Source organism: Prionailurus bengalensis, chromosome A3, assembly GCF_016509475.1.
Source record: "Prionailurus bengalensis isolate Pbe53 chromosome A3, Fcat_Pben_1.1_paternal_pri, whole genome shotgun sequence".
Lineage (NCBI taxonomy): Eukaryota > Metazoa > Chordata > Mammalia > Carnivora > Felidae > Prionailurus > Prionailurus bengalensis.
The window spans coordinates 16924096-16941862 of NC_057354.1; the positions used below are offsets into that span (position 1 = coordinate 16924096).

A 17767-nucleotide genomic window follows, 5' to 3' on the forward strand; every position below is an offset into this window, starting at 1 on the left:
GCTGGGCACCAGGAGGGGCTGTGGACGGGAGGGATGAGCGGGAGGTAGTGTCAGGTGCAGTGCCTGCTCTGCCTGACAAAGGCCTTTCCTGAACCCTCCTTCCAGGGTGTGGTGTGGTGACAGCACCAAGTGGGGAAGAGGAGTGGGGAGGGGTCCTCGCTCTCACCTCGTCAATGGTCCACTTGGCAACTGCTGAGGCCGAGATGCCTGCCACTCCCGGCAGGAGCTTGCAGTGCTGCTCCCAGCACACCGACAGCGAGCGGTCAGGGCGGGCCGACAGGGCTGACGTGAAGAGGGACTGGTGCATGGCGTCGGGAGCTAGTGCTGAAGGCAGAGGCAGAGGCTGGCAGGCTGGTGCTGAGGACTAAGCTGGTCCCTGAGGCCCACTCCTACCCATGCCCCTAGGGAGGACCAGGGCCTCCTGAGAGACTTGCACAGCCAACAGGGAGATCTGACTCCTCAGCCACTGCCCACTCCTCCTGGTGAAGTGAGCGCCTCGCGTTACAGACTCTCAGGAGTCAGCTGTTAGGACCCGCCCAGCCCTCTCTCTCTCTGAGGCTGCATCACCCGGGGCCCCGGCAAGGGGGTGCTGTAGCACCCCTGACTGTTCTCTAGATACCTTGTAGCAGGATGGCCTCCAACATCCGAGAAGCTCAGCCCTGACAGCAGAAGCCTGTTTTGTTTGTCCTCTTTTCCTGCCTGACTCTGGCGGAGTCAGGGTGCTTCTGTGTAAGAACCCACCCCGCAAGCGTCTGCCACTGCCTCCAGCTCCATTCTTCCCCCCACCCACTCCCCAGCCTGTTCCGGCACCTAGAAGGTGATCCCTGACCCGCTCGCCAACTCCACCCTGCCTGTCACCCTGCTTTCTGACCTGCTCCTGTAGTCCTGGCTCTTGGCCTCCAGCCTCAGCTGCTGTATGATCTCATGACTGACGCTGTTTGGCCTCCTACTTGACCAGGCCTGGAGCTCACCTGCCTGGACTTTGTCTACTCTTGCAGGCTTGGACACACCTGGCCCCCGCCTACCTTACCAGCTTCGACGGGCCTTGGGTCATGTGGCCACTGTCCCATGGGGCTTGCCCTGCCTCTGTCTGCCCACAGTCCAAGAGAGCTGCCTCCCTCCTGTTCACTGAGCTTTTAATTCTAGACACACGGCTGCAGCTTGCCATTGCTGCCTCCCCAGGGACCCTCCCCCAGCTCATCACAGACCGGCTTTCCCTGCCCCTTTGGCCCTTAGCTTCAGCCTTTCACCCTAACTCCTCTGCACCTCCAGTCACTCTCGGAGCCTCTGGGATCCTGTCACCAGCCCCACGGGCTGCTCTCTGTAGCTCGGCCTGCCTGTCTGCCGCCATGTCTGCTTATCAGACCCAAGCTCTGGGCCACACTCCACAAACAGCCCAGCCTTCCGCACAGTGAAGGACCTGCTGCTCCCCCGGCTCCACCTGCTCTCAGCACTTGCCTGCAGCACAGTCGGGATCTCTCCTGACAGTTACCACCACAAACACTTCATCTGCCCGGCCACAGCCTTGGCCTCCTGTTTCAAGTCCTCTTTCTGGTTCTCCAGGAACCAGGTTAGGGACAAGGCTGAGAGGCTGTAGGGAGCTTTGCTCCTAATCCTTCTTCCCCGGAGCCCAGGATGGGAACTTCCACAGGCAGTCAGGGTGTCTTATCTAACTGCAAGCCTTCTAGGGGCAGGTTCTTCTGTTTTTTTTGGGGCTTATAAACAGCAGAAATTTACTCCTCACAGTTCTGGAGGCTGGTTAGTCCAAGATCAAGGCACCAGCAGATACACTATATGGTGAAGGCCCACTCCCTGGTTAACAGATGGCCGACTTCTCACTGTGTTGCCATATGGTGGAAGGAACAAGGGAAGGCTCTGGGGTCTCTTTTATAAGGGCACTAGCCGCATTTCTGAGGGCATACACTCTTGACCTGATCATTTCCTAAAAGCCCCACCTCCAAATATCATCACATTGGGGATTAGGTTTCAACATATGACTTTGTTGGGCGGACACAAACATTCTATAGCATGATGATGATGATGATGATGATGATGATTAGGTAAGCCGTTCCTTGCCCTCTCTGGGCCACAGCCTCAGTCTCTGGAAAGATTTAGCTTCCCAAGTTCTCGGGATACTTTTGGAATGAACGCACAGGCACACGCCCTCTGGTGGCCAGAGCCAGACCCTGGAGGGGAAGCTGGCCAGATGTCCCCTGGGTGGGTAGAAGAGGTGCCCACTGCAGTCCCATCCTCAGAAGTCCTAACTCCGAGGGCCTGAAGGCTGGCCAAGCCCCTTCTCACTCAAGCCTGAAGCTGCAGGAAGTGCAGTCTGTTTCCACCAGGTGGAGACAGCATGGAATGGCAGCAAGAAGAGGTGAGCCAATAGACAAGGCTAATAATACCAGTACATAATTGTGCTAAGCCCTTTACCTGACCTTCTCTAAATGAGAAGCCTCCTACCAGCTTTTGAGGTGGGCATATTTTCAGCATTGCACAGATAAGCAAGCTGAGGCTCAGACAGGGGGTCCCTCCCCAAGGTCTCACAGCCTATAAATGGCTGCCCAAGTCCAGGGCTGTGCTCTTAACCACCATGCTACAGATCATCTGGGTTGCAGAGACTGTTCCTGAAGAACCGGAACACCTTAAGTCCTGCCCAGAAACTGCAATGAGCCAGGCTATCTCTCATGGTCTCTTCTAGCCTTAACACGGTGTGCATTCAACTCAAATAAGGCATGATCCCTAGAGCTCCTGCCGTGTATCAGGCTCTGTGCTGAATTAAAACCAAAAAAGTTTTTTAATGTTTGTTTATTTTTGAGAGACAGAGTGTGAGCGGGGGAGGGGCAGAGAGAGAGGGAGACACAGAATCTGAAGCAGGCTCCAGGCTGTCAGCACAGAGCCTGACATGGGGCTCGAACCCACGAACTGCAAGATCATGACCTGAGTCGAAGTTGGACACTTAAGTGACTGAACCACCAGGCACCCCAGGCCCTGTCCTGAAGATGTAAGATGAATTTGTCACCCAACAGAAGGCTCAGTCACCTTGTCCCTCCCTTTGGAGCATGTTATGGGCTTAACCGTATTCCCCCAAATGCATATGTTGAAGCCCAACCCCCAGTACCTCTGAATGGGGCTGTGCAGTTAACCCTGAATAATGTGGGGGTTAGGGGCACCAACACCGCACGCAGTCAAAAATCCATGTGCAACTCTGACTCCCCCAAAACTTTACTACTAATAGCCTACAGCTGACTAGAAGCCTTACCAATGACATAAACAGTCAATTAACATATATTTTGTATGTCATATGTATTATATACTGTATTCTTACAACAAAGGTAGCTAGAGAAAAGAAAACATTATTCAGAAAATCATGAAAAACTACTTTTACAGGACTGTGTGCAGTTCAAGTCGCTGTTGTTCAAGGGCCAACTGTATTTGGAGATGGGTCTTTAAACAGGTGATTAAGTTAAAACAAGGCTGTTAGGGTGGGCTCTTCTCCAATCGGGGGGGTCCTTGAACACATGTAGAGAGACACTGGGAGGACACACGCATACAGGGCAGACCACATGAGGACACACTCAGCAAGAGAGCGGCCACCTGCAAGCCAAGGAGCAAGGTCTCAGGAGAAATTAGCAGATACCTGATCTTGGACCTTTAGCCTCTGTAAGTGTGAGAAAATAAATTTCTGTTGTGTAAGCTACCGAGTCTGTGACACTTGGTTGTGGCGCCCAAGCTAAGGCGAAGGAGACCGAGAGGTGGACAGACATCTGGGTTAGGTGCTTCTGGCCTGTTACGCCAGCAGCACAGAGCAGGAGTCAGCTCTGAGTTTGAATGCCAGCTCTGCCCCTTATGAGCCGAATGACCTTGGGCAAGCGGCTTCAGCCTCTGAGCCTCCTCCTGTTCCTCTTCTCTCAGAAGAAGAAAATGCCGTCCACATTACAGGATGCCTGAGAAGGTCAACGATAGTATACGTATGGCACCTGCAACAGTGCGTGGCCCGTAGTAGGTGCTCAGTAAACAGTACTGGTAACTACTATTATTTCAGGTACTTGACACTTGAAAGTATTACTCATATCTTCAAATGAGACTGAGACTCAGAGATATGAAGCGATTTGCTTAAGGTCACACAGCTAGAAAGTGAAAGCCATGGCCTCCCTCCTAGGAGGCCTAGAATCCAGGGGAACGGGGCTGGGGGGCATCCTTCTGCTGCACAGTGGAGAACCAGAGGCCCAAAGAGGCTCAGAGTCCCTTCTGCAGACCCACAGCAAGGCCACAGGAGAAGTGGGACTGGAACCCATGGTCACCCCTGTGTTCTTGTCGCTACTCTATGCTCTGCAAGTGCCCGAGAGGAAAAGGAGGCCTCCCTTCCAGTTGCCCCCTCTAGGTCCCCCTAGTGACTCATCCCACCAATTACTAAGCACTCACTGTGAACATATTGTGGAGGGCATGGGAGTAGATGACCCAGGACTTACTTGGGAAATCTTCTTGCGGGATCTTCCGATACTTTGGAGGGCGTCCAATCCTGGAGAGAGAGGGACCGGGTCCGTGGCAGGGAATCAGTGCCTGGCCTGGCCCAAGAGGACACGAGGCCCTGCACCCTTGCCCTCCGCACCGGCCATGATGGCGAGGCTTCTTCCTTAGGGAGAAGCCTGAGAGGTTCCTCTTACGGGCCGAGGCCTCCGTGTCGGACAGCTCCGCCTTCAGCCGATTCTGGTTCCTCTCAGCCAGTGGGCAGCCTGAGAGGCAATGGTGAGCTGTGAACTTGCCTGTGACATGACCAGAACCATCACAACCAGGAGTGGGGCACTTCCTGGGGAAGCGAAGAAGAAGGTGGCATAAGCTGGGTTGAATATGCTTGTTCCCACTGAGCCCTTCCCAACTCTGGCCCCACTGGGAGAGTGTCCTGGTGAATCCCGATTGGCTGCACACAGCAGGTTCAAAGAGCCCCTCTCTGAACAAGGCCTGGGGGTCTCAGCAGGGGCCCTTCACTCACCGGTGGTGAAAGTTGTACTTGGAGGTCCTGGTGTGTGGCAGGCTCCGATAGCTGAGAGGGGGACAGCCCCCAGGGGAGGCAGAGCTGGGCTCTCTGGGTCCTGGGGCAGCAGGAAGAAAAGAGTCAGCACAACGTCCTTGGCGGGGGTGGTGGTGTGAGATGAGGGGATGGAGGGCAGGGAAGGAACAGTTTCCAGGGGGAAGGTTAGAACTAGGAGCAAGTTCCTCAGCTACAGGGGCCCTAACCTAGACTGTGACATCATTTCCTGCTACTGGGTATCTGCCCCTCTTTGGAGAATGAGGGCTTGGCTCTCATACACTCTGTTCAAACCTCAGGCCATGATCTCTGCCCCTGAGAGAAGGAAAACCCTCTGGGAGAAGATCAACTCAGAGCTGGTGTAGGCACAGCTGTACCTGAGAAGCTGCATCAGATAGGTTCATGTTATTCTGTTTCCCTGTTTCATTCTCAAGGCGTTAGTAACTTTCTTTAGACCCTACTCAGATTTGGAGAATAACTGAGAAGGATCAATACCCGACGTGACTTGGAACTGAGTGGTGCAGTGACCTGACCTCCAACCCTACCTGCAGAGATCAGGATTTTATTTAAAGAAACCTGGTTTCCTCAGCAAACATAATGTCTGCTCTGTGTGGCTCTGGTGGACGCTGAGAGAACTCCCTGGGTGCATAACTCCTTCCTAGGTACATGCTCCCAAGCGAGCTCGCCCTGCACATCTCAGTACCCTAAACCCAACAACGGCTCAGTGTGGCAGAGACCGCTGAGGCAGGGGAAATGCGGGATTCCAGAGCTCACTGTAGGCACTAGGGTTCACGTGTGCACAGTCAGAATCCCCTGGGCAAGCTGCAGGAAGGGGACTGTCAGAGCTTGTGGGGTTGAGGTGGACATCAGTAGGAGAAGGGTCAGAAGGTCCGAAAGGTACACACGGAGAGGAGGCTGCAGAGGATGCCCTGTCTTGGAGCACCAGCCCGCAGGGTGGATGTCGGGATGGTCGGCGTCAATCCAGAAGTCATAGGCGTGACTCCAGCCATCAAAGTGGAGCTGGGGAGGAAAGGCCCTTGGAGGTCAGGTATTCCTCATGGAGCCCAGCTCAGCCAGGAGGACCTCCAGGCTCCAGAAGGCTCTCCACGTCCTTGGGGCCTGTCAGAAGCAAGATCCTGGATTGGAAGAACCAAGGCACCAACCTCACCAGAATCCACCTCCACCACCACTTTTTCCAAGGGCTTCACTCATTAAGTTACTGGCATCTCCCATCAATCCACACACAGGAAAAGGATCATTAGGCCCACTTTATAGGCTCAGAGAGGGGAAATGACTTGCCCAAGCTCACTCTGGATGAGGCTAAAGTTTGACCCCAGATCTTCGACCTCGAATGTAGAGCTCCCTTCCCACAACCTGTGGCCTCCCTTATGTCTGACTCATGCCACGCCCTTGACCTCTAACCAGTCCACAGAATTCCTGCCCAAACAGCCTGTCCACTCCCCTGGCCTGAGGGGCCCGGAGCCACCTTTATCCGATGGTCCTCCACATCCTCCACGCTGGCCACACGAATCAGGGCTGGGTTCCTGCGGTCCACGGCCTCCAGCTTCATGTTGACCAGGAAGCTGTGTGCGGGTCGCTGCAGGGGGACAGCAGCCTTCAGGCCAAGGCCTAGCTCAGTAGAGCTGAGGCCCCAAGAAAGGAGCCCAACTGCTGTGACTTGGAAATTGTGGCCTGCCAAAGGGGGAGCACTCCACTTGGCCTCCATTCCATGTGGCTGGCCAAGTGCTCCATGCCTTCCCAGAGGTCAGCTCTGGGGGCAGAGAAAGCTGACTCACCACCTTGAAGGCCCAGGTAGGCACAGCAGAGGCCCCGGTTTCTTCCAGATATTTCTCCCAACAGAAGCTGTCAGGGTCTGGGTAGTCTAGAGGAGAGGATGAGAGCAATGTCTAGGCACTGTGGCACACTAGGGAAGTTCTCTCTCCCCAAACAGGACCCGGAGAACAGACAGGGTACAATCCCCCCAACACCACCAGCGCCAGCTGCTGGCAGGGGCTCCTGAGGCAGAAGGGTGCTAGCCGGAACCAAGCATATCACCAAGCAGTTCACAGGGCTGTCTGGGAACGCTGGCCCCCCCTTCCCCCTTCTTGGTCCTGCTGCTCCAGCTCAAGCCCAGCCCCGTCTGAACCTCTCCTGTGTGTGCATCAGAGTAATACTCTGAAAGGAAAGGACACACTTTCTCTGCTCTGGATTCCTGCTCCCTTGCTGAGGGGGGTCGTCTAACTTTCTTCCTTTAAACCTCAACAGGTCAGGGGTTGACAGGTCTCTCCTTAAATCAAAGGTTTCTCAACTCCCAGGCAAAGACGATGAGGCTCCAGGATACATCTGTCCCCTCACCCAGACCCTAAAGACCCAGCTACTGAGGTAAGGGATCAGGAGGAGGGCTGTGGGGTCAGGCCTGGAAAGGGGCATTTGCTCAGGCTGCAGGGTCACCTTGTGGAGGGGTGAGGGGCTTTCCTTGCTTCTGGCACCAGCCCACCGGGTGGATGTAGGGGCTGCTGGGATCACACCTGAAACCAAGAATACTTCACTGTCCCAAGTGACACTTTGAGGCCTATGACAGCACAGCTCCAGCACCCAACCTCATTCTACTGCTTAGTGAGAGCTACACAGACGGCTGATGAAGTCAGAAAACTGTAGCATTAACTACAAACTCTAAGACTACCATAACGTATAAGGGAAAATCATGAATCACAGGTTTGCTTATCCTAACCTTGGTATTTTTAGGATGAAACATTTAATTTTGCATTGTATTTCTTATGATATAGATCAAAGCCACAGGACAGTCCGTGATGCCCCGGAGCAAATATCAATGTCAGGACCAGGTTGGGGTTACATGGTGACTGAGGTCTGAAAGTATTGCCTCCTGCACCCACCATCCCCTCACCACCACCGCCCCCCGCCCCCTCCACCGACCCCAGCCAAGTCTGGGCCCTCCCACTACCAGTAGTCGTAAGTATCATCCCAGTTGTCAAAGTGCACCAAGAAGCGGCTGTCCACCACGTCGGTCACACTGGCCACACAGACAAGGGACGGGTTCATGCGGTCAACAGCTTCCAGCTTCATGCCCACCTGGAAGCCCAGGGGTGGGGGACTCTGTGGGCAAGAAGAGAGGCTGCCATAACAGGCTGGCTAGCACTAACCCAGAACCCACTGGCAAAGGAAGGAGTAGGTTCTCCAGGAGTTATGCCTGGGGTGGGGTAGGGTAGGGGGCACAGGAGAAACAGGCTGAGAAAGAGGGTCCTTCCAGGGCAGAATCATAACCCCAACCCCGAGCCACTTGGGAACTTGTGGCCTCCAAGGAAGGAAGCCTCACTGTGGTGGAAGATGAGAGACAGGCAGAAAGCCACGCATTCACCCAGAGAGTCTGTCTGGTTGAGTCTAAGCCTCTCCTATACAGACCAGCCTGGCCTAGCTTGCATTGAGGTGGCTGGGTCACTAGTGGGTGCTGGGAGGGAGAAGCTGTCGTGAGGCAGGGAGAGGGGAGGAAGAGCATCCATTGGGCGTAAGCTTCAAAAGCCATCACCTCCCTTGACCTTTGCAACAACCCTGTGGAGGTATTATCATCTCCATTTTATAGATTACATAATTTGCGCAGGACCACAGTGCTAGTCAATGGTGGGACCGGGATTTAAACAGTTTGACTTAGAAGTCTGCATTCCCTTTCATAATAGCAGGTAGAACCCCACCAGTCACCTGGGAACCTGTAGGTATGGTCTGTGGGGCCAGACCCGGGCGGGAGAGTAACTGCCTGAATGGCATGGTGGACGCCCTGACCCCTGGGGACCCTGCACTCTTGACCTGGTAACAATTTTAATGGGGGTTCCCTAAATCTTGCGGACTTCTGGCTGGAGATTAGGAGCTACTTTGACTGCTGGATACAGTTGCCAGCTGCCTTGAACAGAGAAAAAGACAAGGAGTGAACGTTGGGACTAAATGGGAGAGTCGCGGTGTTGGTCAAAAGGAAGAAAAAAGCAAGCTCCCAGAACAGAGGCTTGGACCTTACCCCCAGGTCTGCAGAGCAAAGCGATGCAAGAAATAAGGACAGTGGCATCCCAGTGCCCAGGCTGAGATGGTGGGTGCCCGGAGGACAGGGTTTCTGCGGTAGGGAGGAGGGGAAACTGGGCAGGCCCCATAACCAGGTCTCCCTCTGGCCCTCGGCCTGCCCAGAGCGCCCCTCCCATTTGGTGTGAGCTGAGAGCACTGGTAGATGAGCTCTCTTCTGCTGGGATTCTGTCCCAGAGGGTGGGAATACGCTCTCACTTGCTCGGGGCCACTCACGTGGCTCTGGTTCACAAACAGGTGCTTGGGGGCGGCCTGAGCTCTTGTGCTGCGCAGGTACTGGCTCCAGCTGAACTCCTCCTCCTTGTAACCTAGGCCCCTCAGGCGGGGAAGAACAGAGTGCCGTGCAGACAGAGGCTGGGCCATCACGAGGACACCCCACGCTGAAGCAGCAGAATCAGGAAAGCCCAAGGACCTCCCAACCCTCAAGAACCTGCCCAGGGAGACCCTGCTGAGGTGGGACATGACCCGGGTCGTCACTCTAAGGGCAAGGGCAAAGCAGAAGCCCTGGGGCCTAGTCACAGCAGGATGAGATTAAAAGAGGCTAGTGGTGGAACGGGGAACAGGGGAGGTCCCACAGGGAAGAACCAATGGGTCTGAGGGCTCACTGCCTCACTGTGACCAACCTGGCTAGGCCTTACCTTTGGGGGGCTGCAGTTTGTGCCCAGTCTTCTCAAACCAGCCAGCGGGGTGAATGTCAGGGGAGTTGGCATTGATCCAGAAGTCATGGCACTCGGAATACCCATCGAAGTGTAGACGTAGGCGGTAGCCACACACCTAGCCCCATGAAGGGGAATCACAGGGACTCTGATGCCAGCAGACTCCCACTTCCTCTCCCTCACCTCTCCTGGCCCAGCCTGGTGGTCTCAAGGGTCTCGAACGCTAGCAAGGTCCCCAGCCCACCACTCTTCCCCCATCCTGAACCTTGCCCCACACTCTCCCATCCTGCATTGAGGACAGATCATGTACTCATGAGCCGAGTCTGCATGTGAGACAGGCAGAGTCTAGGACATCCTCCTGCCCTCTTGAGCCCTGGACAGAACCGCAAGGGCACCTACCGAGGCTCAGGCCTGTTCAGAGGACCCCTGATGACCCTTCCTTCTGCTACCGTCTCTCGCTCCCCCCTCACACTGCTGTGACCTCACTGAGCTGATGGCAGCTCCTTGAACTTGGCTCCCTGTTCTATGCCCATGACTTTTGCTTCTTCTGCCTGGAACACCTACTCACTCACAATTTATCCCTCAATGCTTGGCAGGAGGCCTTTCCTCTATGAAGCTCCTCTTGCCCCCTTGGGGCTGCCCTGCTCACATCTGCTGCCCCATGTGGTAAGCTGCTGATGTGTTTATCTGGCTGATTCCCACACAAGTGTGAGCTCCCAGAGGACGAGATCATGGTTGGACTCATGCCAACACCTCTGCCCTCAGGATCCCTCCTCCTCAGGCTCCCCCAGCACTGCAGGATGCACCATTCAGTAACGTCTCCACGCCCAATATTTAGGTTTTGTTCCTATTTTAGCTTTTGGTGGGTTCCACCATAACCCCCTAAAGACTGGGTGCTTTCTGAGGGCAAGGCAGTGTCTCCGTCATCTGAGTCAGGACCTCCATGTCCCTAGCAGTCCCCATCAGGCTACCCAGAGAGACATCACCAGAATATGGGAGCAAGTCTCAGCTCACCTCAGCCACTGTGAGGATGAAGTACATGGACGGGTGTTGAGGGTCGATGCCTTCCAACTTCATGCCCAGTCTGAAGCCATTCTTATTATGAGTGACCGCCTGGTACTGTCAACGCACAGATTGGAGAGGACCCAGCCTCCATCCAGCCTTAGCCTTGCCTAGTGGGCTTGGGGTGAAGGAGCTGCCTTTAGACCCCACCCGCCTGGTATTACCAAAGTGGTAGCTTATTTGGGAATCTTTAGTGCAGGGATCCACAGCAGGACACACTAGCTCCCAGGTCCTCTGAAAAATGTGGGCTAAGTCAGGGCTGGATTTAAGGGCTTGCTCTTACCCAAGTCATAGAGAGATCCGCATACAAGAACTGAGCAGAAGGTACCAGGATTCAAAAGTCCACAGGTCCAGTGATGGGTGAGCCAGGGTCCCACCTCTCTACTTCCTCCTATCCTGGGCGCCTCTCAAGAGTGAGCCCTTCTCTACTCTGGGACCCTAACCAGCCTCTCCCCCTTCCATTCTACCAGTCTTTTGAGGGATATCAGACACACAGAACACCAGAAGGTCTGAGGTTGGTGGTGAGTTCCTGGACTGGGTATGCAAGCTCTTCCTAGGTAGAAATTGCCTGACTCACGTCCTGGAAGAGGCTGACAGGGGCGGTGACAGCCTTCTGCTCCTCCAGGTAGGGCTCCCACGACCAGCCTTCCTTCTTCCCCGATGCTGTGGACAGGAGACAGACAGACTAACCTCTGGACTGCTCCCAATAGATTCTTCTCCTGAGTTTCCCCTGACTCAACTCTACCTTACCTCCAAAACAAACCTTTGTCTATGATCACATGCTGCCCTCTGGGCCCTCCCAGCCATGCCAGCACCGGAGAGCAGGGGTTCAGACTTCAGGGGAGACTCAGTCTCAGGTGGGGCTGCACCAGATTCTGTCTGCCCCACCCTCATCCCCAGACCACCGTCAGCAAAAGTACTTTGTATTATTTAGCAATTAAATTGAGGTCCCACAGAGGGACTCAGTTTTCTGACAAAGCCCAGTGACAAGTCCTGAGCCAGAGGAATTCATCACAGTGCCACCTAAGGTCACAGGGATAGAAGAGGAAAAAGAGAAATGAGACAGAAACCATGGAAGGAGGAAGAAACGGAGGAGCAAGGTCACACAGAAATGAGAAACTCTCTTTTTTTGAATCTTCTTCCTCTAAACACACACAGGTACACACAGATACACAAGTATGCTATATGTGTGCTTAGTATGCCCACAGAGTACAGACTGATTCCATGGCCCTCCTTGACATACACATGCCATGTGTGCACGCACCTGTGTGTGTGTGCGCGCGCACACACACACACACACACACACACACACACACACACACTGTGGTTAGGAATCTCCAGAGGAGATCCCTCCTGGGGAGAGGGAGAGAAATTTCCCTACGGGACCTTCAGGTTAGTGTAAGATGGAGACCAGGCCTACAGAACAGAGAGAAACATCCTTTAAAGACTAGAATAGGTGGCAATGTGTAAGGTAGGCTCACAAGGTCAGCCTGAGCTGCCTTTAGCTGAAGGCTACAGATAATGAAAGAGGCAAAAACCTGCAAAAATCAATTCATATCCCTTGGGTAAATAGCTCCAGCTTCTTCTAGAAACTTCACTGACTCAATTTTGTCATCTAAGATATGCAGACAACTTCATCTACCACAGGGAGTCATTTGCAGAAGTAAATGAAATGCTGTGAGTAAAAGATCTTCTTTTTTTAAAAATTTTTTTTTTTTCAACGTTTATTTATTTTTGGGACAGAGAGAGACAGAGCATGAACGGGCGAGGGGCAGAGAGAGAGGGAGACACAGAATCGGAAACAGGCTCCAGGCTCCGAGCCATCAGCCCAGAGCCTGACGCGGGGCTCGAACTCACTGACGGCGAGATCGTGACCTGGCTGAAGTCGGACGCTTAACCGACTGCGCCACCCAGGCGCCCCAAAGATCTTCTTGAAATGCAAAGTGCTGGTCTTGTGTTACTGGTCTTCCTAGGGTTCCATGAAGTCTGTCTGATCTGGATTCTAGCTCTGCCATGCTCTGGCTCTCTTGGCTACTGCCCTGGATCGTTCAGATGTGGAGTGATTTGTTACTCAGGAAGAAGCTTTTCTTCTTTAGCTGGAACTGCAGTGGCTAGAGCATCTCCCTAGGAGCTGCCTAAGTTCCCTGGCCACTGTACTGAGCCTTGAGATCCCCACCATCTGACCCAGCTGGGCCAAAGCAAGTCTTTTCTTCAACTGATCAACCAAGCCATCAGACTGTCTCAGAGATCTACACCTATACACCAACCCAGAGTACATCTCTTCCCACTACCCTCTGTCCTGAGTGAAACCTGGATTGTCCCTTGAACACATCACTTGTGTTCCCTCAAGAAATCCTCAGTTCTCCCACTTGGCCTTTATCCAGACTTACAGAGCATGCCAAGGGAGGAGAGAGTAGGCTTTGGGACGCCAGGCCTGGCATCGTCTCCCTGCGTCTTGCCACTGCCATTCTACGTTATCCCGCATAATACCTCTTCACTTTTTCCAAATCACCACTATTATCACCAGCCCTTCACAACCCCTGAGCCTTTCTCCCCAGACGTTCTCACTTCTCACTCTTCCTAAACCGTACATGAGCCACTTGTTGGACTTCTCACCTCAGGAAGCTCTGCCCCTCCTGGGCTCCTAACTCTAAGTTCTTCTCCTCTCAGCCACACTCCAATGTGGCCAAGCTCTAAGACACCCCCCCTCTGCTGCCCAGGCCACAGTAGAGACCTCTGGCCTCCCCATCTTCTGTGTCTTACCCTTCCAACCCCCAACCATGCCACTTGCCTCCCTAACCCTTTATTATCTGCATTCTCTCACTAGTCACAATGCATAACAGGTATATAGACTTTACAGTTTACCATCACTACCATTTCCATTTCCCTTAACCATTCCTTCACCACTGAGTGAAGGCTTCACCATTGAGTGGGGCTTCCTGTGTGCCAAGGCTGGTGCCAGAAACTGGGGGTACAGGGATGCCTCAGAGACCTCACATATGTGGTCCCCTTTAATCTTCACACAATGTCTCAAGGAGATAGGTAGGACTCATGGTAATCCTTTTCACAGATGAGAAAAGAGATGAGAAATGGAATCCAGTGGAGAGAGGTCCGACTACTAAACCCTTCATTAATGACTAGACGTCTCCTCCCTGACCAAGCCCCAGCCTCCTCTGGTTTCCTGCATCCTTTTCCCATGGTGAACAACAGGCTGAGCTGTTAGCTACATCCTCAAGACCAGATGAGTCCCAACGCTTCTGCGTACAGTTGTACAGTATGCACACTGTACACAGGTGCCCAGCCAAGAGGGTGAATGGGCTGAAATCCAGCCTAGGCTCCTTGCCGAGCCATGTGGCTAAGTCTACTGTGAAAAAAGGTTGCCTTTTTCTAATTGGGTCTGCTCAGAAAGGGCACCTGTTTACAATGTGTGTCAAGGTACCGCATAGGCCAGCTGTGGTACTCATCCTCTTTTGACTTCCAGAAATCCTCCTTTGCTTATTCCTGCTTCCGTAGACTAGATGCTCTTGACTAGCAGTTTCTTCAGCTAGCTCAAGCTGTCCAAAACCAAATTCATAACTTCTCTGCCAAAGCTGTGGTCTTCTCAGTCTAGTCCATCCTGGTCGATGGCACGAGTATCCATTCAGTCACATAAGCCAGGAACATGAGAGGGATCCTTTATGTCTCTTTTTTCACGCCCAGCCTCCTTCAGTCCCTGAGTTCTGCTGACTCCAACTTCTACCTGTCTCTCGAACCTATCCCCACCTCTCTCTATGCTCACTGTTGGTCTCACTTTGAGCCTGGTTCAAGAGCCCCTGGACTGATCTCTCTGTCTCAGATTCAGTCTATTGCCAGAATAGCTCTAAAATAAAAATCATTTCTTTCTTTGCTTTACATCCACAATGGCTTCTGATTTACAACAAAAAGTCCAAACACCTTTCTGCAGCACACAAAGCTGTCAGTGACTAGCTTACCATGCATTTCCACGTCCCTGTGTGCTTCTGTGCCTTTGCACATCCTCATCCCTCTGCCTCATAGATGCTGTCCCCACTGTGTCCCATCCTCTTATCTTCTTCTCACCCACAGCTCCGGCACTAGCACAGGGTTTTACACAGAAAGATAATCACCAATTGTTTGTTAAGTGAATGACTAGGAGGATGTATGTGTGCATGCACGGATATGTGGACGACTGGACGTACGGATGCCGGGATGTATGGATGTATAGACGCACAGAGGGAAGTAACATCATCCCACCTACCCTGTGCAGCCTTCCTTGGCTTTATGAGGCAGCACTTGTTCTGTGACAGTCCTTTGTACCTACATACCTCAACCACAACAGTTATTATACTATCCCATAACTACCTGTTTAAAAATTTTTTTTTCATTCATTATTTTTGATAGAGACAGAGACAGAGAGAGAGCAGAGGAGGAACAGAAAGAGAGGGGGACAGAGGCTCCGAAGAGGGCTCTGTGCTGACAGCAGAGAGCCTGATGTGGGACTTGAACTCACAAACTGTGAGATCATGACCTGAGCCAAAGTCAAATGCTTAACTGACTGAATCACCCAGGTGCCTTCTCTCTCTCTTTAAAGTTTATGTATTTTTGAGAGAGAGAGACAGAGAGGGAGAGACAGAGAGAGAGAGACAGAGAGAGAGAGGCAGAGAGAGAGGAAGGGAGAGAATCCTAAGCAGGCTCTGCACTGTCAGCACAGAGCCCAACACAGGGCTCGAACTCATGAACCATCAGATCATGATCTGAGGCTTAACCAACTGAGCCATGCAGGCACCCCTCATTCCTCAAATGTCTTGATGTCCCTGTGCTACCAAGCCCCCTTCCATCTGAGCACTTCCTTCTTGTTGCACTCTCTTAGCTGTATCTTCTTCCTCTTCTCTTGCCATCGGTGGTTCTTTCTCCCACCCCAACCCTGCTCCTCAATGATGGGGACCCTAGAAATACACCAATTGCTTCCCATTTCCTCTCTTTGTGCTGACTCTTTTGGGACGCTTCTTGAGCGCTGCTTCAGTAGTTTAGGTGGAGATAATTCGCAGATTAATGGTTCTAGCCAGACTTTCCACTCTAAGGTCTACAGGAGAGAAGGAAAACCTAAAGAACAGAATACTATGGCTCAAGAACAACCAATCACAAGTAGTCACCAGGGTGCCAACCATGTGCTGGATCTTTTTGTTTTAAATTTGCTACAGAAACATGTATTTGCCTATCTCTTCTGCGGTATGGTTAGCCAGTATTTGCCTATGTCTTCTGCAGCATGGTTAGCCAGTTCAGAATCAGTTCATTTCAAGACAGAAAACTTAATCAAGAGCCTGCCACTTGAGGTCAACATGTACCCGGCAAGGATCTATGCCTGGGAACACCAAGCCAAAGAGGCTGGGCTCCATAGTGCTATGGTCTATTCTTCACTTGGCCTTCAGTTTCTAGTAAGTACAAATGGACCTTTCTGAAAATCTCATGAAAGTCATGGACCATCTACCCAGAAAAATAAGCAATTCACAGAATTTTGCACGTAAATTTAGATTAGGGACCTCAGTTAAGAAGGCACTGTTGTAAGAGTCCTACTGATAAATGACTTGTACCAAAGCACACACTCATATTCTCAACTTGCTCCCCAACTTCACGGCACACTCTTCGTATTTCAATATAAAATGTGTTTCCTATACCAAATTAAAAAATGGCATGGATCTGAATAAATATTTATCTAAAGAAAATATATAAATGGCCAATAAGCACATGAAAAGATGCTCAACATCATTAGCCATCAGTGAAATGCAAATCAAAACCACAATGAGATATTACTTCACACCCACGAGGATGGCTATAATAAAAAAGAGACAATAACAAGCATTGATGAGGGTGTGAATAAACTGGAACTCTCAAACTGGTGGGAATGTAAAATGGCACAGCCACTTAGGAAAACAGTCTAGCAGTTCCTTAAAAGGCTAAACATAGAGTTACCATATAACCCAGCAATTCACTCCTGGGTACACAATCAAGAAGAATGAAAACATATCCACACAAAAACTTATACATGGATATTCATATCAGCATTACTCATAATAGCCCCAAAGTGGAAGCACCCCATATCCATCAATCAATAAATAAACAAAGTGTGATATAACCACACAATGGAATATTACTCAGCAATAGAAAGGAATGGGGTACCAATGGCCGCTACCCCATGGATAAACCTTTAAAACACTGTGCTAAGTGAAAGAAGCCAGTCACAAAGAGCCACCATATTATGTGATCCCATGTATGTGAAATGTCCAGACTAGGCAAATCCACATCCACAGAAAATAAACCTGGGGTTGCCTAGGACTAGAGGGGTATTGGTGGTTTGGGGGGAATGATAGCTAAGGGACCCAGGGTTTCTTTTTGGAGTGATGAAAAAAATGTTTTGAAATTGATTGTGGTGGTGGTTACACAACTCTGTGAGTACACGAAAACCCACTGAATTGTACAATTCAAATGGATGGACTGCATGGCTTATGAATTCCATCTCAATAAAGCCGCTAAAAAAACCTGTACCTTGTAAAAATACATATGAAGCACTAACTGCGAAAACTGGATAGAGCGGACACCAATCAGAATGAAAACATTCTGCTCCTCAGAAAACATCATTTAGAAAGGAAAAAGCAAGCCAAAGACTGGGAGAAAATATTTTTTTTAGCATATATGTTTGATAAAGGACTTATATCCAGACTATATAAAGAATCAATAATAAGAAGATAAACAACTTGATTAAGAATGGGCAAAAATGTATGTCTCAGGCAACTATAAGGAAACAGAAAAAGATGCTTGCAGGACTGCTCTGAATGTGAAAAGGCTGTAACAAGTTGACCCCAAAGAATCCCACCTGAATGTGGGCAGAACGAGAGGGGACACGAGAATATCAGAATAACTGTTAATGACTAAATATACCGTAAAG

The 17767-nt window shown here is 51.6% G+C and overlaps 1 protein-coding gene across 12 annotated transcripts in view; it reads right to left on the reverse strand.

Moving 5' to 3' along the window:
• The window catches only part of L3MBTL1 (L3MBTL histone methyl-lysine binding protein 1), a 39351-nt gene that overhangs the window by 12021 nt on the left and 9563 nt on the right, over window positions 1–17767 (reverse strand). For 7 of the 12 annotated variants that reach the window (XM_043602341.1, XM_043602342.1, XM_043602339.1 and 4 more), the window contains exons 8-20: window positions 11405–11490; window positions 10780–10884; window positions 9748–9883; window positions 9326–9417; window positions 7989–8140; window positions 7478–7554; window positions 6823–6908; window positions 6513–6623; window positions 5932–6046; window positions 4991–5090; window positions 4610–4807; window positions 4470–4519; window positions 167–324 (exon numbers count right to left, since the gene is read on the reverse strand). In XM_043602341.1, the coding sequence (XP_043458276.1) occupies window positions 167–324; window positions 4470–4519; window positions 4610–4807; window positions 4991–5090; window positions 5932–6046; window positions 6513–6623; window positions 6823–6908; window positions 7478–7554; window positions 7989–8140; window positions 9326–9417; window positions 9748–9883; window positions 10780–10884; window positions 11405–11490 (1466 nt within the window). Of the gene's footprint in view, window positions 1–166; window positions 325–3267; window positions 3595–4469; window positions 4808–4990; window positions 5091–5931; window positions 6047–6512; window positions 6624–6822; window positions 6909–7477; window positions 7555–7988; window positions 8141–9325; window positions 9418–9747; window positions 9884–10779; window positions 10885–11404; window positions 11491–17767 lie in introns of those variants that run through there. The other 5 variants (XM_043602347.1, XM_043602345.1, XM_043602340.1 and 2 more) reach the window with 5 other exon arrangements.